This window comes from Acipenser ruthenus, chromosome 51, assembly GCF_902713425.1.
Source record: "Acipenser ruthenus chromosome 51, fAciRut3.2 maternal haplotype, whole genome shotgun sequence".
NCBI lineage: Eukaryota > Metazoa > Chordata > Actinopteri > Acipenseriformes > Acipenseridae > Acipenser > Acipenser ruthenus.
Genome location: NC_081239.1, coordinates 4,482,686 through 4,509,462, shown reverse-complemented (window position 1 = coordinate 4,509,462; position 26,777 = coordinate 4,482,686). Strand labels below are relative to the sequence as shown.

Sequence of the window (26,777 nt, the reverse complement as noted above, 5' to 3'; positions counted from 1 at the left end):
CGTCCTACTATGAGTGAGATTTTAAAAAGTGATCAGACAAAAAAGAAATCCATGATAAGTGTAGGAACATTTTAAAAACACTGTATATTTAAACACAGCTGTTTTATCATCTTTAGCCCTTGGTGCTTGTTGTGTGCAGACATTTTTAAAGGTAGAACACAATGTTCAAACAATTGGGCTTAAAAAAAAGAAATACAGTATGTAAGTTTCACTTGATCTGTTTTGTGTTTTGGTGTTTATGTTTTGATGTCTAAAAAGTGCATTTCATTATAATGGCAAAAGTTCACCTTGAAACCATGGCGATGAACACATTACTATGAAACACTGACACATGCGCATATCTTAAGTAATGCAAAATTCAGCATTATAATTGCTCAATATGACAAGTTACTTGCTGCTCACATGGAAATAAGGATCCATATTTACTAGGATGACAGAATGACCTGATTTCATGCATTTTCTTTACTGTGCTAGAAGAAATGGGCAGATTGATGAACAACAGGCTTGTAGTCGTGTCTCTTCTGACTTAGAAGTCACCAGTCTCCACTGGTACAGAACTGTATATAATTATTTTGATGGTCATTTATTTACGTTTAGTAAATTAAGTCGAGAGGATGTGCTTGATTTTTGTCTGCCTTTCTCCTGCCTTAACAACTTTATTTAGAAAATATATTTTGCAAAGTATGTTAGCAGGGTGCAATTTGATGGACGGACGGATGGACGTTGGCTCTGATCTTTCAATTTTTATCCCCGGCAGAGAAATTAGATTTTGTACTGACAATGTCTTTCTGCTGGAAAATGTCATTTATACAGATCATTTTCAAACATTTTGCATATATTATGGAAATTCTGTGTAGGTACATACAGTACACCATCACTGTGGTGAATGTTGTTTGTAGCATTATAAGTGCACGTTGTTATTGCCTTTGTGACAGGGTAGCATCACTTCCCAAGCTGTTACCGGCAGGAAGAGACCCAGAGACAGAAAGCTGCAGTTTAAGTGCTGGTGCGCACGCTTATTAACAAACACAGGAACAAAGAAAAAGGCACAAGGGCCAAAACAAAAGATTAAACAAAACAATCAGATGTAGTCTGGGCATTCGCCTTCACTACCATTTTGACCAACAATACAAAAAATTACTCACCCCAAAGCAAGGATTTCTAAATGCTTTTATATATGTGGCCACTCCCCAATTAGCATCAATTACCTAATTGGGGAATGACCACACCTGTGATTGCTGGAGGGACAGATTTAACCCCATCCCTGTCAACCTTCCATTCCCACACACAGAGCACAGTGAAGTGTGTGTACAGAAGTGTTTCAATCCCCTCATTTGAACAGTGGTTTCATCAGACCAGTTCTTGAGTAAAGTGTTTTTGTTTTCCAGCAGCCAGTTGCTTAATAGAAGTTTTAGCTTCTTGCATGTAAATGAAGTTGTTTGATGCTCAGTGTAAAAATAAATACTCCCCGAAATGAGATCACGTGACTATGTTTTGTCAGACAACAGAATCAGACATATTAGAAATACGTTTGTGGTCATTTAATAAATAGGCGTAGTGGGAGGAACCTGTATGTTTACAACTTCAAAACTGTGAAGTTTCTACACTGAGCTCATCTTTGAAAACATCTCGAGACAGAATGCAGGCTTGTGAAGTCGCTGCACTGATATGTAAGTATTATTGCTGGTGCTTTATTAAACATGCTGCTGATTATCCATCTGGTTTGGGGACAGTTAGAGTGAAAGATTCCGGGTTTGTAAGAGTTGATCGTAATTCAAAATATATATTTTGAGGTGGTGTCTTGTGGAAATGGCATGGTAAAAGCAGAGTGTGCAAGCCAGGTAAATGACAGAGAGTATTGTAAAACATATTGTATGCATGGTACAGCAGGGAAGCACATGGTAAAGGACAGGGGAGCGAGGACCTTTTTTCATGGTAGTTTCATGGTAAAAGTGTAGTTAAGTGTAGAAAAAGCTAGTCAATGTATGATAAATCAAATGAAAGCAGGGGGGGAAGTTGTGTCAACATTAAAAGTGTGTAAAGGCTTTAACACTAACCAAATTACTGTACTGCCAGCTTCCAATATAGTTAACTAAACATTTCAGTTGCAAACCGTCACTACTGCTACATTAAACAAATAGTGGTACAACATCATCTCTTTAAAATCGTTTTAGAGAAGCAGCTCGGGACATTAGACTACTCTTATTTCAGATCATTGAAAAAAAAGAAAAGAAAGTCCTGTATTGCATGGGCTTTACAAAAAGAGCCAGGGGTAAGAACACAGTTTAACTCTTTAATTTAGAGCATCCATCCGAATACATCTCACCAGATTAGTTATATACTTACAACCTCGAGTTAAGTTTGATACATTTCACCTGCTTTCCACAAAGAATGACACTTTCAGCATGATTTTCAAAAGGGGCAAAACAAGAATGAGGTTGCAAAATGATTTTCAAAGCCTGATGGAACCACATCACTTGATTTGTATTTTTAAAGCATCAACAAGTGAATTCACGACTCGTTTCATCTAAACCCTTTGAAAGCCAGATACTTAGTGACCCAAATCATTTTTAGAAATCACTTTCTAACCTAGTTCTTATTTTTCCCCTTTTGAAAATCATGCTGTTTGTATCAAATATAAACCAATGAATATGAACTGCTAAAAAAGCACCACAATTCTGTGAATGTCGAAAGTATAAATCTGTAGCAAAGTTTTAAATAACATGTTTACCTGATAATCATGAATAAAATAAAATAAAAGGGGGTGGCGTCTCGCTTTCATCAAGGCAAATGTGTGTCAACACCAGCCTGTAAGTCTAATGTTTTTGCCGAATACCAACATTTGCATATATACGAAAATACGTTAGAAAAATAAATTCATAGATTTTCATTTATAGCATTGCCTAATAATTTTTTCCCATATAAATGCATATTTAAACATTGTAACATTTTAAAACAGTAATTAGCATCATGAATGAATATAAACAGGCAGTAATTGGTCCAGTTTACAATGAGATAACGTGCGTTTTGTCAGCGTTGTTCTTATTCTTAAAATAAATTATAAAAAATTTGCAATGCAAGTATTTGTGAAGCACGGCACTAATTTATAACAAGTGTGCCACCTTAAATATTATTTTCAGCCAATCCAAACCGAAAACGCACAGCACAGCTCTACACATGAGCCTAAATCTAGTTTCAAATCTATGGTACTTTTCTTTAGAGCAGGTATAAATAATTGTACCTGGGCATCAGCAATATTAATAGTTTCTTAAGTGAATCCCTCCTTGTTGTCTCGCTGTGTTTAATTCTTCTGTTTTCCTCCTGCTGTGACAAACATATCCGACATTTCCCTTTGACTCATGATATCAATAATATTATATTCTTATAGACTTAATAGACTGCAGTGTAATTCTGTGTTGTCGATATAATCACTGGACAATGATGAACTATCAATAGAAAATGAATGAATGTCGCCTTGCAGCCGTGGCTGGCTTCATTCCGGATCCAGGTTCGATTAGAAAATAACGATGTTTGAAAAATGCATTTTATTCATTTGTGAAGAAAACTTCGACCATCTTAATAGTTATTATATTGTGTGTCTGGGGGAGGGGGGCAGCTGCCCACCCTGCCCTATAGCAAATGACGCCCCTGAATGAAAGTATTGCACATGCATGATACAATATGGTAGAAGTATGGCCAAACATGGAAGCATGCTTAAAGATTAATACAAAAATGTGTGCAGAAGGATTGTAAGATAACTAAATTGATTTCCACCTATAATCAAATATAGGAACCTGGAAACTTGTAAATAGTGGTACAGAAAGTCCTCTCACAGTAATGTATGCTGATGCTGCTGAGGCCCTTTGAACTGGTCTGAACTGTAGCTACAGCAGCTCACTGACACTTCCTGTGAAAGTGTTAAAGCAAACTAATGCTTCACTTATTCAGGGTGTGCATTTCTTTCTTTTGTTCTTTCTTTAACATGTTTTTGGGAATGGGATGTTAAAAGAACATTAGCAGTTCTAAAGCTCTGGACAAAAGTTTTGCATCACCCAGAATTTTAGAATTGAGACATAATACAAAATTTTAAAAAAACCTGTATGAACATAATTTAGATATTTTATTTAACATCATGTAATAAAAGAAGCTACAAAATTAAATTGCAAAAGTTAACTGGAGACAGGTAGAGTAGTATTTCATGTTAAATTTCCAAATGTCACATTTTTCAATTTGTGTCAGTTTTTGGTTAAGAATATGTAATAATACAAAGTGGTGTGTAATTTAATATGCTAAGTTAACATTATTCAGCAGGTTTCGTGTGACTTTATGAAGCAGAATCAGTTCATTCTATAGGGGGATGCAGAACTTTTGGCCAGAGCTGTAGGTGGTAAAATAAAAACTTTAAAGTTGCAATGGCTAGATCCCAGAAGGGAAAGGACCGTTTTCTACAATCAAAGTATTTTTTAAATGTCATTACCAAGTGATTGCAGGTCCCCTGTGTTATAGCTTTCTGAAAGCTGAATGTAAAATCTGACTAAATTAGTTTTATAATATTGATTGCAAACATTTACCCTCCATGAACATTTATACAGAGTAAAAGATTTTGCTTGTTTGATATTCATGGAACTGTTCTAGACTGCTGTGTATATTTTTATTTCATTTTACAAGTACACAGCAGTTTGTTTTTTTAAATATATTATGGTTTTAGGTTAAACCGGGGTTATATTTTAAGTGACTCTGCAGCAGCAGCAGCAGTTGTTGATGCAGAGTTCACCCCCTAGTCTCTGTAACTCGCTTTGGACATCTGCTAAATGACTAATTAATATTAATAATAATAATAATAATAATAATAATAATAATAATAATAATAATAATAATAATAATAATAATAATAATAATAATAGTAATAATAATAATAATAATAATAATAATAATAATAGCAGCTGTTTTTTATGCAATAAGAAATCAGTTAGAATTATATTGTTAAAATCATTCTGAGGTTTATAGAAGGGGGATTATAGCAGGATCATTGTGATCCTGCTATAATATACTAACTATTCCTGTACTGTATCAGTGAATCACCCACACACCCTACCACACTACTGTAGCATTCAGGACTGAGAGGATAAAGGGGACTGCTGATTCATTGTGATCATGCTATAATATACTAACCATTCCTGTAGTGTATCAGTGAATCGCCCACACACCCTACCACACTACTGTAGCATTCAGGACTGAGAGGATAAGGGGGAGTGGTGATTCATTGTGATCATGCTATAATATACTAAGCCATTACCTTTTATAAAAACCCGTGCAGGCATATAGAGAGGGTCCTCATAATCACACAGTAAGACTAAAGTGAAATGCAATCCAAAGCATACAAAGGAAGCTAGGATTGAATAATAAAATAAAAGCTTGTTGAAGATTGATACAACATCAAGGCAGTTATCCTGTTCACAATGTCGAGTGTGACAGAAACACTGTGAAATGAAATGTGCTGTTTTTCTTGCTAATTTATAAACTGTTGCAGCTTCTGGCAAGGTGGTAAATCGGTGCAAGGCACAGCAGCTTGTGATGCGTATTTCTCATTTCTGACTGACAGACATTTTTTTCCCCTTCAATTTTTTTTATTTTGGGTATTATTATACATATTTTTTCCTCATTGAAATGTATTTTACTGTACAGTTAATTGCATTGCATAATATTATTACACCAAGACTGAGAAAATGTACCATAAAAAAAGGAGTGTCAGCTACTTTATGAATTAATTACAATAAATGTACATTTTACACAGTATTATTTACAATATATACACACAAAACCCACTCTTCATGTGCAGGGCAGGAGGGGTTAAACGGTTTCAAATACCATGGGGTTAGAGCGTGCTGTAGGATGTAGCAACTGAGGATGTGGTCAGTGGTTGGAAAAACATGCTCAGCGTGGGAGGGAGGAAGCTCTGCAGTGTGGGTCCAGTCCTGTGGTCTGCTATCTTTTAATCTGTTGTTTTTCACAGGTCTGTGTAAATGCTTGTAAATTAAATGGACATGTTACAATTTCTGATACTGCTAGAAAATGTTCTACTGTATTTATTCATCTATAACAAAAACATTGTCAATGTAAAAAAAACAAACAAGTTAGAAAAACACAACAGCCGTTTAAAGGGGTGATATCAAACACAAAAGCCCAAGTTAGGAGAAGCAATTAGGCCAATCTTGTCAAGCATCAAGCAAATAGGCACACTTGGAAAGGTGCTGGGGCCCAAGATTCACACAATTCTTGCTTCTAACTTGGTGCCTTTTTTTGATCGCTTCGCTCCACTTTATCGCTCCACTTGAAATGCTCTTTGTATGACTTGAAGTGACTGAGACACACACACACTGAGACACTCACACACACTGACACACACACACACACACACACACTGAGACACACACATAGACTGAGACACACACACACACTGAGGCACACACAACAAACTGACATACACATACACTCAGAAACACACACACTACAACACACACAGTCTCAGTGTGTGTGAGTGTGTGTCTCAGTCACTTCAAGTCATACAAAGAGCATTTCAGGTGGTTTGAACTTGCAACATGATGTTCTTGAAGAGCACACGACCTTATCCCGCTGCGCCACTGTGCATTTCAAGTGGAGCGATAAAGTGGAGCGAAGCGACCAAAAAAAGGCGCCAAGTTAGAAGCAAGAATTGTGTGAATCTTGGGCCCCAGCACCTTTCCAATTGTGCCTATTTGCTTGATGCTTGACAAGATTGGCCTAATTGCTTCTCCTAACTTGGGCTTTTGTGTTTGATATCACCCCTTTAAACGACTGTTGCGTTTTTCTAGTTTATTTTTTTACACTGACAATGTTTTTGTTATAAATTATTTTTATACAGCAAAGACAAACCACAAGTGTTGAAACTGCAACAAGCTAAACAATTATTATTATTATTATTATTATTATTATTATTATTATTATTATTATTATTATTATTATTATTATTATTTATTTTAGTACAACAGCAGTGTCCCCCACTTGGGATTAAACCCACAACCCTCAGGTCAAGAGTCCAGAGCCCTAACCACTTCTCCATACTGCTGCCCATGCTGGGCTTCAACAAATAACTAGTTTTCTGCTCAAGGGCCAGATCATTTGTGTGTGTGTGAGAGTGTGTGTGCGCGTGTGTGTCTGTCTGCGTGTGTGTGTGAGTGTGAGTGTGTGTGTGTCTGTGTGTGTGAGTGTGCGCGCGTGTGTGTGTGTGATTGTGTGCGTGTGTGTGTCTGTCTGCGTGTGTGTGTGAGTGTGAGTGTGTGAGTGTGCGTGTGTCTGTGTGTGTGAGTGTGTGTGTGTGTGAATTTGTGCATGTGTGTTTGTGTGCTCGCATGTGCGTGTGTGCTCGCATGCTTGCGAGCGCGTCCTATATAATTTAGAGTGTGACAATGTTGCCGAATTTGTCATTCAAACTTGTTTTGTTTTAATCACTTTTGTCTGCTTGTTACTTTTTTAAGCCAACACATTTAAATGACCCTTGTCTGTCTCCAGACCTGCCCCCCCTTCTTCATGGCCGGCAGCTCCCCTCCGTGGGGCTCCGGCCACCATTTCTCCTGCAGCGAAATTGCTGCGGGGGAAGCTGGTCTCCTGACCTCCCCCACCTTCTTCATGGCTGGCAGCTGCCCTTCACGGGGCTCCAGCCACAGTATTTCCTGCCGCAAAAGTGCGGCTGGGGAAGCTGGTCTCCTGACCCCCCCCCCCTTTTCCATGGCCGGCAGCTCCCCTTCATGGGGTTCCAGCCATAGTATTTCCTGCCGCGAAAGTGCGGCTGGGGGAGCTGGTCTTGTGACCTCCCCCCCCTTTTCCATGGCCGGCAGCTCCCCTTCATGGGGCTCCAGCCACAGTATTTCCTGCTGCATGGCAGGACTGGTAGTGACCCCAGGCAAAACAGGACCCTCGGGGGGCGACGGCAGCTGCAGTGGACCCTCGGGGGGCGACGGCAGCAGCAGCGGACCCTCGGGGGGCGACGGCAGCAGCAGCGGACCCTCGGGAGGCAATGGCAGCCGCAGCGGACCCTCGGGGGGCGACGGCAACTGCAGCGGACCCTCGGGAAGTGACGGCAGCAGCAGCGGACCCTCGGGAGGCGACGGCAGCAGCAGCGGACCCTCGGGGGGCGATGGCAGCAGCAGCGGACCCTCGGGAGGCAATGGCAGCCGCAGCGGACCCTCGGGGGGCGACGGCAACTGCAGCGGACCCTCGGGAGGCGATGGCAGCAGCAGCGGACCCTCGGGAGGCGACGGCAGCAGCAGCGGACCCTCGGGGGGCGATGGCAGCAGCAGCGGACCCTCGGGAGGCGATGGCAGCAGCAGCGGACCCTCGGGAGGCGATGGCAGCAGCAGCAGCGGACCCTCGGGAGGTGAACTCGGGAGGGGAGCCCCTGGCCATGGAGGCGGCAGCGGGAGCTCCACTTCTCCCTTGTTCCCTGTAGCTGGTGGCTCTCCAGGCGATGCAGAGCAACAGGCAGCCCCAGGCGATGCGGAGCAACAGGCAGCCCCAGGCGATGCGGAGCAACAGACAACCCCAGGCGATGCGAGGCAGGGCAGGAGCAGTCCTTCCCATGACGGTAGATGTGGAACCAGCAGGTATTCACCCTCTGCTGGTGGAGGTGGGAGCGGAAAGCAGTCCTCCCACGGCGGCTGAGGTGGAACCAGCAGGCATTCACCCTCTGCTGGTGGAGCTGGGAGCGGCAAGCAGTCCTCCCACGGCGGCTGAGGCGGAACCAGCAGGCATTCACCCTCTGCTGGTGGAGGTGGGAGGGGCAAGCAGTCCTCCCACGGCGGTTGAGGCAGAACCAGCAGGCATTCACCCTCTGCTGGTGGAGGTGGCGGAGGCAGAGGCAGCTCCCGGTACTCTGCTCCTGGCGGTGGTGGAGACAGAGGCAGCTCCCGGTGCTCTGCTCCTGGCGGTGGTGGAGACAGAGGCAGCTCCCGCTGCTCTGCTCCTGGCGGTGGTGGAGACGGAGGCAGCTCCCGCTGCTCTGCTCCTGGCGGTGGTGGAGACGGAGGCAGCTCCTGCTGCTCTGCTCCTGGCAGTGGAGGTGGCGGAGGCAGAGGCAGCTCCTGGTGCTGGAGACAGCGGCGAGGTCTCCTCACCCTCTGGCATTGGAGACGGCAGCAATGGCTCCTCTCCTCTGGGCGCTGGATGCACGGGCTCCCCCCCTCTGGGCGATGGATGCACGGGCTCCCCCCCCTCTGGGCGATGGATGCACGGGCTCCCCCCCTCTGGGCGATGGATGCACGGGTTCCCCCCCTCTGGGCGATGGATGCACGGGATCCCCCCCTCTGGGCGATGGATGCACGGGCTCCCCCCCTCTGGGCGATGGATGCACAGGCTCCCCCCCTCTGAGCGCTGGGTGTTCGGGCTCCCCCCCTCTGGGCGCTGGGTGCTCGGGCTCCCCCCCTCTGGGCGCTGGGCGCTGGGTGCTCGGACTCCCCCCTTCCGGGCGCTGTAGCCCGTTTCTTCGCCTTCTTGGCACCGCCCCTCCTTCCCTTCTTCGGGACCAGCAGTTCCACCTCCTGCCATGGAGGGGGTTGGTCGGGTGGTTTGTGCCTGACCTTGCCGATGGCAAAGCACCACTCCTCTCCTTTGGAGGCAGGTGAGGCAGGTTTCCTGATCCACCTGCGGCGATGGTATGGCCTTCAGGTGGATCCACTCCTCCGCAGTCTCCACTCACCTCGATCAAAGGCCTGCACAAAGAGGGGGTCTTCATATGGGCACACCTCAGGGAGGTGCCCATACTCCAGGCAGGCGAGGCACCATGTAGCCCCTCCTTCCTTTAACTCCCTCTGATGCGCATGCCACCTCTCCATGTAGGCGTCCACTTTATCCATTTTTTTTTTCTTTTTTCCAAACACAAAAAAACACTATTTGAAAAAGAACAAAAAAAATGTCCTTTCCTTTCCTGGTCCGGCTGTTGGAGGCGTTGTTTGTCCCACGCAGGACACCATATGTGACAGTCTGGCTCGCAGTGGTGACGTCATGGACCAGGAAGTAGAAACCAAAACAATGGATGGGCGGTTGAAGCTGAGTGCAACGGCACTCAGCGTATTTATTAATAAACAAAACAAAAACAAAAGATTTAACAAAACACCAAACAAAAGGGCACGAGGGCCAAACGAATAAACAAACAAACAAACAAGTAAGTGTCGTGCTGGCTAATCCAGCACGTTTTAGCAATTGTTAATTGTCTTATTCTCCTCGCGCTCTTTCTCTCTCCGCTCTCCCGTACTCTCCTCTGTACACTCAACCTCGAGTGCAGAGCGCTGCAGGTTCATATACTCTGGCCGAGGGATTAACTAGTTGTTAATTATCTTATTACCCCAGAGTCTGCACGCGTTTGGTAAGGATGCGTGACTGTCAGCTAGTTAAATAATCAGTAGCTGATCAGCCATGCATCCTCACGGGGTTTTTAAATATAATAAAAGACGCGGTGCTTTTATCCACGCCGCAAACAAAAATACAAATAATAATACATAGGGGCGGGACACTCCGCCACACCCAGTCAAAGTCCTGATCTCAATCCCATTGAGAATCTGTGGCACTATTTGAAAATTGCGGTCCACAAGCGTCGTCCAACCAACCTGAACAACCTGGAGCAAATCTGCCAAGGAGAATGGGACAAAATCACTCCGACACTGTGTGCAAAGCTGGAACATACTTACCCCAAAAGACTTAAAGCTGATATTGCAGCAAAAGGTGGCTCTACGAAATATTAATGTGTGGGGGGTTGAATACTTATGCAAGCAAGATATTTCAGTTTTTTATTTTTCTGAAAAAATATTTCCCAACATAAAACCAATGTCATCTTACAATAACTGATTTTGAGTTTCAGTGTTTTAAAATAAAATATTAAACAGAACGAAATTTCAATGTACCATTTGTAATTCAGTAATATGAGAGAATTGGTCAGGGGTCTGAATACTAGAAATTTTCAAACAGGAAATCGAAGCTGGTCAGGCTTGGATGTAAGCTTAAAAAAAGAATGCATTTCAACAACTGTGTAGTGGTGCAGCGGGCTAAGGTCGTGTGCTCTTCAAGAACATCATATTGCGAGTTTAAACCACGGTATTCCCCCCCCCTCTTTTTTCATCCTGCGAAATGTGCTGTTTTAAAATATAAATAATTTGTTTAATATAAATGGTGTGGATAACAAACTGCTTGCACACCCTGGTATGTTCTGACGTTGACCAACATGTGGAATCACAGGATTGGTAGATGTCCAGTTATTTAGCTTTTCTGTTTGAATAGTCGCTACACACCCTTAAAAAGTAGACGGAAGAGGAGGAAGAAGGAGAATAACAATTTTGCTTTAGTTTGACCACTTATATCTCATTGTGTATAAGAGGTATGTACGTTTTTTTCACATTTGAGGTAAGAAAGTTTCAGACTTTTGATACTGGTACAGATGGTAATTCTAAGTGATTTAGTTTTGCCGCTGCAACATGGTGAAAACAGCTAAACTCTTTGAGCTGTACAGAGACTCTCGTTAGTTTCAAACAAGTTTTTCTAACTTGTACGAGGAATTACCATTCCTCTCAATATAATTTGGTTACAGTTGTTTTTATGAAAATAGAGCTCATGTTTTGCTTTTAGTCATGTACCACTCGACACACACCTCTATTGCAAAATAACAGAATTATTTTTCCCTTATGGATCACAATTAATAGACTAATAGATAATCGTGCTGCCAGTGTAACAGGCAGTGTTGTGTGATGCACTGCCATTATGGATTCTGCCCCCTGCTGGTGAGATGAGGTTAAAAGCTCTATAAGCACACATGCAGAGGAGCCTGGATCTTTTGCACAGGGGTTAAGATGCTCACCTGCGCTGTGTGTGGTCGACAGTGTGTGTCCAGCCTTCTCCCTGTTACACGTATCACACCCATTATTGAATTGAATTCACAACTCAAGTCTGCTTTCTTCTCTTCATATGAACACTGAAATCAGTATGAATATTGAATGTATCAAAAAAGCTCTGACTGGTTTTGAACACGATTTAATATCACCACCAGTTGCTACTCAAGAATACTTTAAATGCAGCTACAGATCTGTCAGTTTCCTAAACCCCATGCGTGTGTCCAAGTTAATAAAGGATTATTATCATGTGACATTGTCTTGCTTTGTTTTTACTCTTCCCTCACCTTTACAATCATTCACAGGGTTCTTATTGAAATGACTCAAATCTTGTGTTTGTATTATTTGGTAAGTCTGTGTTAAGGTGCTTTGACTATGAGTTCAGGAGCTGCCTGTCATATACATATTTAATATAGGCTAGATTAGAGTCTCTTTATATTATTATATACACCAGCACCAAGTAGTGCACAGCAGTGTGTTACTAACAAAACAAGATCAGGAAACCTGATCAAAAGTGTCAGATCACTAGATGGCGCTGGCTCTTACTTCTCCCTATGTTAGCCCATGTTACATGTATGTATGGCAGGCACCTATAACTGATGAGCATGGTATAACAATGGTAAAAGCATTGGAAACAGCAACATGACTGTGGTGCTTTTATAAGGGTCTAGTCCCTGACTGTCTCTGTTGTGTTTTTCAGTGCTGACTGTAGTGAGCTGCTCCAGACAGTATGAAGGTAAGAGAACAGTTTACAATGTGAACACATTTTAAAAACAGGATTTACAATTCATGGTTGAAAAGCATGAAGCTAGTTTGAGAAATGACACTTTTCATGTTAGGTGTGTGTGTTGAAAATAGACTGTGGCAATGCAGTCACAAAGTGAAGAGACTGGTAAAGATTCTCATCCTGCTTCCTGATCATCTATAAAAAACACACTTTTTAAATAAGCTTTCCCTTTCTTCTGTCCAATATAACAATTTAATAAAACAAAGAATAACTCGAGCAAACACTAGCCATTACAGTGCCATACTGTCCTCCACCTAGAGGCTATGTGTGGTATTGCTGGAAAGCTTTTCAATAAGAATATTACATTGGCTGACTGCTAATCAAGGTTTTAAAATCCAGATTCTTACATTATTATAGCATGATTATCAGTGGTTCCCCTTTTCTTCTTGTGTTCTTCTTAGTACTGAACCCAGGACCAGAGGACACAGTTCTTTACAGTGGTGAGGGTATGGAATGGGTTACCGAGTCTTGTTGGTGATGCTGAATCTTTGGGATCCTTTAAGACCTGACTTTATAAAAGCTACTACACTGTAAAAACAAGTTGAGTTTACTGAACAAAATTGAGGAAAGCCAGTGAATAATGTTGTGAACTCAATAACACTAAGTTAGTACATCTTAACCAAAGCAATGTAATTCAATTTCTGCAACTTGAATAATGTGAGCTTCGGTAAATTCTTACGTGAATACATTAACTTTAATCACATTTTATTAGAAAAAAATGACTCCAAGGTGCCTGCTATGTTAATAAGAAAGTGGATTTTATAGTAGTTCAAACAGGGAATCACTATGAGCTTGGATTGATCATTGTGAGCATGCAGACCTCATTAAATATCACTGTGAGCTTGGATTGATCATTGTGTGTGAGCATGCTGACCTCATTAAATATCACTGTGAGCTTGGATTGATCATTGTGTGTGAGCATGCAGACCTCATTAAATATCACTGTGAGCTTGGATTGATCATTGTGTGTGAGCATGCTGACCTCATTAAATATCACTGTGAGCTTGGATTGATCATTGTGTGTGAGCATGCAGACCTCATTAAATATCACTGTGAGCTTGGATTGATCATTGTGTGTGAGCATGCAGACCTCATTAAATATCACTGTGAGCTTGGATTGATCATTGTGTGTGCTCAGCATGCAGACCTCATTAAATATCACTGTGAGCTTGGATTGATCATTGTGTGTGTGAGCATGCAGACCTCATTAAATATCACTGTGAGCTTGGATTGATCATTGTGTGTGAGCATGCTGACCTCATTAAATATCACTGTGAGCTTGGATTGATCATTGTGAGCATGCAGACCTCATTAAATATCACTGTGAGCTTGGATTGATCATTGTGTGTGCTCAGCATGCAGACCTCATTAAATATCACTGTGAGCTTGGATTGATCATTGTGTGTGAGCATGCTGACCTCATTAAATATCACTGTGAGCTTGGATTGATCATTGTGAACATGCAGACCTCATTAAATATCACTGTGAGCTTGGATTGATCATTGTGTGTGAGCATGCTGACCTCATTAAATATCACTGTGAGCTTGGATTGATCATTGTGTGTGAGCATGCAGACCTCATTAAATATCACTGTGAGCTTGGATTGATCATTGTGTGTGAGCATGCTGACCTCATTAAATATCACTGTGAGCTTGGATTGATCATTGTGTGTGAGCATGCTGACCTCATTAAATATCACTGTGAGCTTGGATTGATCATTGTGTGTGAGCATGCTGACCTCATTAAATATCACTGTGAGCTTGGATTGATCATTGTGAACATGCAGACCTCATTAAATATCACTGTGAGCTTGGATTGATCATTGTGTGTGAGCATGCAGACCTCATTAAATATCACTGTGAGCTTGGATTGATCATTGTGAGCATGCAGACCTCATTAAATATCACTGTGAGCTTGGATTGATCATTGTGTGTGAGCATGCAGACCTCATTAAATATCACTGTGAGCTTGGATTGATCATTGTGAGCATGCAGACCTCATTAAATATCACTGTGAGCTTGGATTGATCATTGTGTGTGAGCATGCTGACCTCATTAAATATCACTGTGAGCTTGGATTGATCATTGTGAGCATGCAGACCTCATTAAATATCACTGTGAGCTTGGATTGATCATTGTGTGTGAGCATGCTGACCTCATTAAATATCACTGTGAGCTTGGATTGATCATTGTGTGTGTGCGCATGCAGACCTCATTAAATATCACTGTGAGCTTGGATTGATCATTGTGTGTGAGCATGCTGACCTCATTAAATATCACTGTGAGCTTGGATTGATCATTGTGAGCATGCAGACCTCATTAAATATCACTGTGAGCTTGGATTGATCATTGTGTGTGAGCATGCTGACCTCATTAAATATCACTGTGAGCTTGGATTGATCATTGTGAGCATGCAGACCTCATTAAATATCACTGTGAGCTTGGATTGATCATTGTGTGTGAGCATGCTGACCTCATTAAATATCACTGTGAGCTTGGATTGATCATTGTGTGTGTGCGCATGCAGACCTCATTAAATATCACTGTGAGTTTGGATTGATCATTGTGAGCATGCAGACCTCATTAAATATCACTGTGAGCTTGGATTGATCATTGTGTGTGAGCATGCAGACCTCATTAAATATCACTGTGAGCTTGGATTGATCATTGTGAGCATGCAGACCTCATTAAATATCACTGTGAGCTTGGATTGATCATTGTGTGTGAGCATGCTGACCTCATTAAATATCACTGTGAGCTTGGATTGATCATTGTGTGTGAGCATGCTGACCTCATTAAATATCACTGTGAGCTTGGATTGATCATTGTGTGTGAGCATGCTGACCTCATTAAATATCACTGTGAGCTTGGATTGATCATTGTGTGTGTGCGCATGCAGACCTCATTAAATATCACTGTGAGCTTGGATTGATCATTGTGTGTGAGCATGCTGACCTCATTAAATATCACTGTGAGCTTGGATTGATCATTGTGTGTGAGCATGCTGACCTCATTAAATATCACTGTGAGCTTGGATTGATCATTGTGTGTGAGCATGCTGACCTCATTAAATATCACTGTGAGCTTGGATTGATCATTGTGTGTGTGCGCATGCAGACCTCATTAAATATCACTGTGAGCTTGGATTGATCATTGTGTGTGAGCATGCAGACCTCATTAAATATCACTGTGAGCTTGGATTGATCATTGTGTGTGCTCAGCATGCAGACCTCATTAAATATCACTGTGAGCTTGGATTGATCATTGTGTGTGAGCATGCTGACCTCATTAAATATCACTGTGAGCTTGGATTGATCATTGTGAACATGCAGACCTCATTAAATATCACTGTGAGCTTGGATTGATCATTGTGTGTGAGCATGCTGACCTCATTAAATATCACTGTGAGCTTGGATTGATCATTGTGAGCATGCAGACCTCATTAAATATCACTGTGAGCTTGGATTGATCATTGTGTGTGAGCATGCAGACCTCATTAAATATCACTGTGAGCTTGGATTGATCATTGTGTGTGAGCATGCTGACCTCATTAAATATCACTGTGAGCTTGGATTGATCATTGTGTGTGCGCATGCAGACCTCATTAAATATCACTGTGAGCTTGGATTGATCATTGTGTGTGAGCATGCAGACCTCATTAAATATCACTGTGAGCTTGGATTGATCATTGTGTGTGTGAGCATGCAGACCTCATTAAATATCACTGTGAGCTTGGATTGATCATTGTGTGTGAGCATGCTGACCTCATTAAATATCACTGTGAGCTTGGATTGATCATTGTGTGTGATCATGCAGACCTCATTAAATATCACTGTGAGCTTGGATTGATCATTGTGTGTGAGCATGCTGACCTCATTAAATATCACTGTGAGCTTGGATTGATCATTGTGTGTGAGCATGCTGACCTCATAAAATGGAGAACTCCTGCAATTATGGTGACAAAAGTACAAATATAAAAACATGCAGTTCATCCCTATTCCGAGTGCAGACCTGCAAAACTCAAAGATCTTGATGGTACAACAACCCTCAAACAACAAATACACAGATTCCCAGGATCCTCAATCTGAACCAGGATTTGCATATCAGGCCTGGTTACCTATTGGTCAGTGTATTACATTAATTTAAGTTTGGTCAACTGAGCTACATTAAGTTTGAGTTCTATTTCACTATTTAACTGCTTCTTGAATAAATATATTTCAAACAACACAGTAATGAACTGAACTCATTTTAAATGAGTAAGAACAATTGTTAGGGTTTCCAGTGACTAGACAGGCAGTGATTTTCTCATGTTCTTTTGTAGAAGAGTGTGGAAGGGTGGTGGGCAATTCACTGACACACACGGGAGACAGAAGGTTTTATTTGAAACACCGCACGGGTGCCCAGTTTTATTTTGGTAACTTTTCTTTATTTTTTATTATTTGTCACCTGATGGCGCTTGTGCTGCAACTCCCCTTACACCACCGATGATAAACAGGGGTTGCACACGTATCCGTCAGCACGCGCAGCTGCTCTGAAGTAATAATGAAAACCAAAAGGCAAAATAAAAATAGAAAATAAAACACAGTAATAAAACTACAAAATAAAGGTGCTGCGTACAAGGTGCCCCCACTGCCGCTAAGCCGGTCAGCTCGGGTCTCTGATCTACGCTCAGCTATTATTTATACACCCTGTATAACTACACACGTCCACTCGGGTATGTCATTTTTTCTTTTAATTCTTGGTTTATTTGTTTAAGGCAGACTGTCTCCCTCAGCCGTGCTTGCCTAGTCTTTGTTTACACTGGCGTCTTCCACCAGCATCACTGGGTATCCTCTCTCCGGCCACCCGAATGCATAACCAAGCAAGCAATCCCCCAAGGCCAACCTCTCAGCCACTCAGAGAGAGGGAAAGCCAACACACCCTCTTCCCCACCTCTCCGTGTCATCACCATGACTGACAGGCGGATCTTACGAGGCTGCTGCCCTCTTCCTGCAGAACCACGCATGCGCCAGACAGTCAGCATAGACCTCCGCGCGTTACAAAGAGCTTGTAGTGTTTCTAGTCTCTTAGACTTCAATTTGGACCATGCAGATATTTCAAAGACATCACTACAGATAATGTTTCTGCTGTTCCTGTACTTCATGTGTTGTAGTCAGAACTCACATTAATGTAAAAAACAGGGGAGGAGCCAAGCATTCCCATCACAATAAAAGAGCTGCCCCAGACTACACTCACCCTGGAGCATCCATTCCCAGAGATATTCACCGGGGAGACAGTCACTCTGAGGTGTGGGGTTGAGGGGGGTTCTGCTGGCTGGAAATATCTCTGGTACAAAGACAGTGAGGACACTCCAGTGCTCCAGACTGCTGGACGCAGTATAACTGGTGACAGCTACACAATCACTGCAGCTGCTGTATCTGACCAGGGCCAGTACTGCTGTCGAGGACAAAGAAAAAATCGACCAAGTTCCTCTCAGCTCAGTAATCCTGTTACACTGACTGTGTCTGGTGAGTTTATCAACACAGCTGCTACTGTAAACTGGACTAATTGCTGCCCGATTGACCACAGACCCCCACTTTACATGTTTTGTGTTCAAGGTCATAATCATATTGAGAGAGATTCCTTGTGAATTCTTTTCAATCAAAACTCACAAGTAGAGCCTGCAATGGGTCACATTGCTGCTATTCCTACTGTATCACAAGTAGAGCCTGCAATGGGTCACCCTGCTGCTATTCCTACTGTATCACAAGTAGAGCCTGCAATGGATCACACTGCTGCTATTCCTACTGTATCACAAGTAGAACCTGCAATGGGTCACACTGCTGCTATTCCTACTGTATCACAAGTAGAGCCTGCAATGGGTCACACTGCTGCTATTCCTCCTGTATCACAAGTAAACCATGCAATGGATCACACTGCTGCTATTCCTACTGTATCACAAGTAGAGCCTGCAATGGATCACACTGCTGCTATTCCTACTGTATCACAAGTAGAGCCTACAATGGGTCACACTGCTGCTATTCCTACTGTATCACAAGTAGAGCCTGCAATGGGTCACACTGCTGCTATTCCTCCTGTATCACAAGTAGAGCCTGCAATGGGTCACACTGCTGCTATTCCTACTGTATCACAAGTAGAGCCTGCAATGGGTCACACTGCTGCTATTCCTCCTGTATCACAAGTAGAGCCTGCAATGGCTCACACTGCTGCTATTCCTACTGTATCACAAGTAGAGCCTGCAATGGCTCACACTGCTGCTATTCCTACTGTATCACAAGTAGAGCCTGCAATGGGTCACACTGCTGCTATTCCTACTGTATCACAAGTAGAGCCTGCAATGGATCACACTGCTGCTATTCCTACTGTATCACAAGTAGAGCCTGCAATGGATCACACTGCTGCTATTCCTACTGTATCACAAGTAGAGCCTGCAATGGATCACACTGCTGCTATTCCTACTGTATCACAAGTAGAGCCTGCAATGGGTCACACTGCTGCTATTCCTCCTGTATCACTGCAGAGATGCTGCTGGGAGGCTGGAATCTCTCTCCTAACTGATTGTAGGGGAATGTGTCCTAATCCTATCCTGTTGTCTGTTTCAGAGGGCTGTCCCAAGGCTGTCCTGACCCTGCAGCCTGCCTGGTCACAGATATTCTCAGGAGAGACAGTCACCCTGAGCTGTGAGGTGGAGGGGGACTCTGCTGGCTGGAGGTTTAAACAGTACAGAGATGGACGTGAAGAGGCAGGGTGCAGTGATCTATACAGGAGAAGAAATGGGGACAGCTGCACAATCAGTAAAGCTCGGCATTCTCACAGTGGAGTGTACTGGTGTGAGTCTGCATCAGGACAGGAGCGCAGTAATGCTGTCAACCTAACTGTGTCATGTAAGTCATTTACATTCTAGATAATATTCAGACACACTGTTGAGTAATCCTGCACTCGGATCAGTATGAATTGTTGCTGTTTTCAAGTAACAGCTGAGCAAATGGTCATTTTGAAATAGGCTTCAAATGACTGTTGCTGGATTGTGTTTTCTCTGCAATTATCCAGATCCCAGGTGTTGGGCATCTAACAGTGTGTCTTACACAAAGAACCGTGTGTTTGAAAGATTCCATATGAGCTCCTACAAAGTGACAGACCCTGTCACAGGATTTCATATTCATGTCTTATGTTCCGTCCTTTGTGGTTCAAAGAGCCTTAAATATAAATCAAGGGGTATCTACACTTGGGGGAAAATAGTTTCCTACAATAGTCTTTCTTAACGTTGTGTCTATATAGCTCATAATAGGGAATAATACATTATAACATTATGAGATAAAAAAGCATTGTAATCATGTTTGTGTGTGTGATGAAGTGCCCGCCCCTGTGTGTATTTTCTGTTATATGTTGCGTGTGGTGTGTTAAATGTTGGTGTATAGTCATTGGTACACGGGATATAAACGGGTCTGTGTAACACGAGTGTTTAAAATGTATATTTGTATTTAGGCACGAGGATGGCACAGCACTTCACGTGCAAGTAAAATGTAATATGTGAGCACGGGGAATTGCACTTTATTGATTCACGTGCAGTTGTACCGCGACTCCAATTGAATGATTGATTAGCAGTCGAGTCTCGGTACAACTGCATAAAAGCAGCATGTTTTCACTCACTCGGGGTTGGGTGTTCGAGAGTGGAGAACGGGAGAGAGAGAGGAGTTAAAATAAGTAATAATAATAGTGTTTTGTACTCACCGTGTTTGTTTGTCTCCGTGCACCGTTTGTGTTAGTTCGTTTTGTTTGTCTGTTTATTTTGGCTACAAGTGCCGTGTCCTGTTTTGTGTTTAAAACCTTTTATTTTCTGTTCTGTTTAATTATTAAATGCTGAGCGCGATCATGCGCTCAGCTTCACCAAAACCCCAAGTCTCTGTTGTTTTATTTCCTGGATCTGGTCTGACGCCACCCACTCCGGCCGTCTTTGTGACAGTGTGTAAAACTGCAGCCTCCTCAATCCTGACCCGTCTCTCAGCCCTGCTGATCTGAACTCTTTCTGTCTTTTCAGATCAATGTGTGATCCTGCAGCCTCCTCAATCCTGACCCGTCTCTCAGCCCTGCTGATCTGAACTCTTTCTGTCTTTTCAGATGGACGAGTGATCCTGCAGACTCCCCCCCAGCCTGTGTTTGAGGGAGACTCTCTGACTCTGAGGTGTCTTATCCGCGATGGTTATAAAGCTGCCAGGGTTATATTTTATAAATATAATAGAGAGTTACAGTCCCGGGCTGACACAGAGCTGAGTGTGGATCGTGTTTCAAAGAGTGACGAGGGGTTCTACAAGTGCAAAGCATGGTGGTGGTGGAACTCCTCCCCTTACTCTAGTGACTCTGCAGAGGTGCGGGTGTCAGTGAGAGGTAGGTTCATTCTAACAGAGAGAGTCCTCACCCCCTTCTCTGTCTGTAATGTCTCACAGATACATTCACACTGGAGTCTATTCCAGCTGTGTTAATGTGACTCTGCAGAGGTGCGGGTGTCAGTGAGAGGTAGGTTCATTCTAACAGAGAGAGTCCTCACCCCCTTCTCTGTCTGTAATGTCTCACAGATACATTCACACTGGAGTCTATTCCAGCTGTGTTAATGTGACTCTGCAGAGGTGCGGGTGTCAGTGAGAGGTAGGTTCATTCTAACAGAGAGAGTCCTCACCCCCTTCTCTGTCTGTAATGTCTCACAGATACATTCACACTGGAGTCTATTCCAGCTGTGTTAATGTGACTCTGCAGAGGTGCGGGTGTCAGTGAGAGGTAGGTTCATTCTAACAGAGAGAGTCCTCACCCCCTTCTCTGTCTGTAATGTCTCACAGATACATTCACACTGGAGTCTATTCCAGCTGTGTTAATGTGACTCTGCAGAGGTGCGGGTGTCAGTGAGAGGTAGGTTCATTCTAACAGAGAGAGTCCTCACCCCCTTCTCTGTCTGTAATGTCTCACAGATACATTCACACTGGAGTCTATTCCAGCTGTGTTAATGTGACTCTGCAGAGGTGCGGGTGTCAGTGAGAGGTAGGTTCATTCTAACAGAGAGAGTCCTCACCCCCTTCTCTGTCTGTAATGTCTCACAGATACATTCACACTGGAGTCTATTCCAGCTGTGTTAATGTTCTCAACACAACTCAGGTGCTGAAGTAACGGGTCCTGGCAGTTTTCTGATATGAAAGCTCTTCCTGGTCTCATACTCTGAGTAGTGTAGAAGCTGTAATAAAGCAGAAAGAGGCCACACCAAAGAGTGCTTATTAAACTTTGCAAGTCCTAACTACTCAACTGGACGGCTAAGCGGTTTACCAGCAGCAAAACACCTGTACTATACAAGTACTAAACACAGTGCCTTCTCTTCAGGTTCCCTAGACAGGGGGGTACAGATTGGATATAAGAAATTGTTCCTATACATTATTACACTGCAGATTATACCACAGAAGAGATTCTGCACAAATGAAATAGTTTTAAATAGAATACATACCTGTTCACTTTACTGTGACACACACACAGTATGAAACAGAATACCCAAGAAAGACACAGATACTAAACATGTAAGTCATGTGAGTTATATTATTATATTAAAAATCAAAGCAGCAGCAAAGTATCATTCAGAGTGATAATGAGTCATAATTACACTATGTAACACAATTTTTGTTCCTGGGTAGTAAGTGTTATTTCCTAATTGCTTATGCCTCAAAAGTATAGAAAATGGCTATTATTCCCCACAAACTTTGCTTTTGTGACCAGGACAGTGATATTTTGAAATTTACCTATTTCCAATGAGAAAACGGGCGAATTTGTGTCTTTTCGTTCACATAAAGTCAGAAAAAAACAACATATGAATCCAAATTAACATGTATTTATACTAAAGTAATACAGAAATGACTACAGAAGATTTAGAAGTGAGTAGTTTTTCGAGATTTACGATTATACTGTAAATCACTTTCACGAATCAGCCCCCAAATGTAGTCTCCCATCATGTTCTCGTTATACTGTCCTTGGTAGCGGCGTTCAAAGTCCAGTATATCCTGGTGGAAGCGCTCGCCTTGCTCCTCTGAGTACGCTCCCATGTTCTCCTTGAATTTATCAAGATGAGCATCAAGGATATGGACTTTGAGGGACATCCTACAGCCCATTGTGCCGTAGTTCTTCACCAGTCCCAACCAGCTCCACATAGTTTTCGGCCTTGTGATTGCCCAGGAAGCCCCGAACCACTGCGACAAAGCTGTTCCAAGCCGCTTTCTCCTTACTAGTGAACTTCTTGGGGAATTCATTGCACTCCAGGATCTTCTTTATCTGTGGTCCGACGAAGACACCGGCTTTGACCTTTGCCTCAGACAGCTTAGGGAAGAAGTCTTGAAGGTACTTGAAGGCTGCCGACTCCTTATCTAGAGCTCTGACAAATTGTTTCATAAGGCCCAATTTGATGTGCAGTGGTGGCATCAGCACCTTCCGGGGGTCCACCAGTGGCTCCCACTTGACGTTGTTCCTCCCCACAGAGAACTCAGTCCACTGTGGCCAGTCCCGCCTGTGGTAGTGCGCCTTGGTGTCCCTGCTGTCCCAAAGGCAAAGATAGCAGGGAAACTTGGTAAAACCGCCATGGAGACCCATCAGGAATGCCACCATTTTGAAGTCTCCTATGACCTTGATGCCATCTCAGAAAAATGCAGATATGTATCCACTTAGGCAGCTGGAACTAAACTGAACTGGTGGGCTTAAGGCCCCTGTATTTATACTACTATTTATATTACTGGAAAGTTCTAGAAAGTTCTAGAAGTTACTCCAAGTTTACTCAGCACTGAATCTATCTGGAATGTTCTGGAAAATAGGTAAATTTCAAAATATCGCTGTCCTGGTCACAAAAGCAAAGTTTGTGGGGAATAATAGCCATTTTCTATACTTTTGAGGCATAAGCAATTAGAAAATAACACTTACTACCCAGGAACAAAAAAAAAAAAAAAAATTGTTACACAGTGTTATAAACACCACACAGGAGCAGCAACAGAGTGAATCAGAACCATTGACATGTCAGTAAAAACACAGTGATATGCTGCTGGAGTGCCTTCAATACAATCACATATTAGATTCACCTGCTTTATTAGGAGGGTTCATGTACTGTAATTGATATGGGACTGTGCTAATAAGTCTGATGTCCCTACTACTAATACTCCTGGTATTAATAGTGAATGTTAACATTGCTGATTTGTATGCCTCCACATTATCTGATTCACATCCCATCTCTCAGGCTCTCTTTATAGTATTATTATTATTATTATTATTATTATTATTATTATTATTATTAAACAATACATTTCAATACAGACAACGTATGCTTTTGAATTACATATTTTCTAATGTGCCCCAACATTTATTTATAAACAAAAACAAATAGAATCCATGCTTTTGTTATCCATGTCAACATTTTTTTTATGAAACACTAAGTTTAATTATGAATCTGTCAGTCCTTTGTTAACGTCTAATGGTAATACATAATTATTTTGAATTATCATGCATGTTTACACATGCTGTGAATAGGTCTGTTGCACTGTGCTGTCCAGCACTGTCTGTCTATGTGTGGAAATAAGGGCTAATCAACCAAGAGAACAAATTCTCAGACAGAGAAAATCTACAAATGTTACAAGAATCCAGAGCTATGACCTCGAAACCCGTGAGAGACAGTAACATCGAGCTGCTTTTATTAGAGACCAACACAGTTAACAAGTCCATGTGAACGGAGCCTGTGGGTGCAGGTCATGCTGAACTGGGTTTTATTTCTGTCCTTGGCAGGCAGGTCTGTGTTCCTAACATGCCTTGTTTCCTTTCTTTACCCAGAGCTGCCGAAGGCTGTGCTGACCAGCAGTCCTCAATGGGGAGAGCTGTACACTGGAGAGACTGTCACCCTGAGCTGTGGGGTTGAGGGGGGTTTCACTGGCTGCCAATATCTCTGGTACAAGAGCAGTCAGGGAGGCACAGTGCAGATCAGAGGCACCACTGGAGCCAGATACACACTCAGCCCTGTCACTCAGTCCCATAGTGGAGAGTACCAGTGTGAGGCACAAAGAGGAGATCCACCACGTTCCTCTCAGCGCAGTGATCCTGTTACACTGACTGTGTCTGGTGAGTTTATTAACACAGTGATCCTGTTACACTGACTGTGTCTGGTGAGTTTATTAACACAGCGATCCTGTTACACTGACTGTGTCTAGTGAGTTTATTAACACAGTGATCCTGTGACACTGGCTGTGTCTGGTGCGTTTATTAACACAGCGATCCTGTTACACTGACTGTGTCTGGTGAGTTTATTAACACAGCGATCCTGTTACACTGACTGTGTCTGGTGAGTTTATTAACACAGCGATCCTATTACACTGACTGTGTCTGGTGAGTTTATTAACACAGCGATCCTGTTACACTGACTGTGTCTGGTGAGTTTATTAACACAGCGATCCTGTTACACTGACTGTGTCTGGTGAGTTTATTAACACAGCGATCCTGTTACACTGACTGTGTCTGGTGAGTTTATTAACACAGCGATCCTGTGACACTGACTGTGTCTGGTGAGTTTATTAACACAGTGATCCTGTTACACTGACTGTGTCTGGTGAGTTTATTAACACAGTGATCCTGTTACACTGACTGTGTCTGGTGAGTTTATTAACACAGTGATCCTGTTACACTGACTGTGTCTAGTGAGTTTATTAACACAGTGATCCTGTGACACTGGCTGTGTCTGGTGCGTTTATTAACACAGTGATCCTGTTACACTGACTGTGTCTGGTGAGTTTATTAACACAGCGATCCTGTTACACTGACTGTGTCTGATGAGTTTATTAACCCAGCTGAATACAGAGCAGTGCTCTAAATACAGACCCCTCACAGACAGCATGTTGACCACAGTCCTCTCCTCTCAGAGCTGCTGTTACATTAACTGTAATGGAAATTCACTGTAGATGCCCAAGGGATGGAAGTAGCTTAACTCTAAAATGCTTTTTATTACTAAGATAGGAGTACAGAATTACCCAGGACCGAAGTATAAATATAATAAATCTGTATCGGCTGCTTTAATAGGAAATGATTCTATTCATTCAGTCCTGTGGATTTCTGTCCTCTTATCTTTTACACTATCTTTGTGTCAGAACAGAACAGTTACTGATTGGAGCTGCACTGGAAACAGTAACACTTCAAGCCAGTTAAAGGAAGTGATACAAGGCATTAGTAGACTAGCAACTTGTAGAATGGACGACTTTGTAGACTTCCTAGTAATGGCTGTTATAATTACTTTTTATTAATAACAAATACATTAAAAGTAATTCCAGTAAATTCATGTATTTTTTTAATAATCAAATTTTGTCGTAATTTGTTTTTTAACTACAAGTTTAAAATATTGACTATGTTATCGTGTTATCCACAGCCACTCAAATTGAGGGAAACAGGAGTCCTTATTTGTCATCTTCTGTATTTCAGAGGGACGACCAAAGCCTGCACTGACCCGGGAGCCTGCAGGAGAGATATTTGAAGGAGACACGGTCACCCTGAGCTGTGTGGTTGAGGGGGGCTCTGGAGGCTGGAGATATCTCTGGTACAAAGACAGGCAGGGAGCTCCAGTGAACCAGACTGACAGCAGCAGTGGAACTGGAGCCGGATACACAATCAGTGCTGCTGCTCTGTCCCACAGTGGAGAGTACTGGTGTCGAGCTGGACGGGGCAGGAACACGTCTTACTCACAATACAGCGATCCCATCTGGGTAAATGTAACTGGTGAGTAATACAGAATCTCCTTCCTTTTCACTAAAGCTTTGCCCTCAGCAGTAGGGGGTGCTGTTTGGTTCTGCTAGAGGTGATTGGGAGCCTCAATCCTCCAGCATTCCTCTCTATGTCTCTCTGTCTATTAAGGTTGAAGTTTCTCACCTACTCTACCACGCAATAGCTACAATCAAAGCGATATCTGATGTTATGTAGAACACCGTGACAAAGCATATCTATTTACAGTAAATGTCCATTTTAAAAATGATAATCTTATTGCTCAATTTTCAATACCGAGAAAGTATTTAATGATTTCAGAGTGGGACTTAAACTCAT

General features: G+C 42.6%; 1 protein-coding gene across 1 annotated transcript; it reads left to right on the top strand.

Annotated features, from left to right (window-relative positions):
- The first annotated feature begins 1,617 nt into the window (after positions 1–1,617).
- On the top strand, positions 1,618–26,554 carry LOC131722759 (Fc receptor-like protein 5). Its single transcript, XM_059015836.1, has 5 exons — positions 1,618–1,670; positions 12,610–12,645; positions 17,909–18,202; positions 24,531–24,815; positions 26,163–26,554. Exons 1-5 carry the CDS (start codon positions 1,640–1,642, stop codon positions 26,462–26,464), a joined length of 948 nt encoding a protein of 315 aa, XP_058871819.1. The 5' UTR covers positions 1,618–1,639; the 3' UTR covers positions 26,465–26,554.
- Positions 26,555–26,777: the final 223 nt, after the last annotated feature.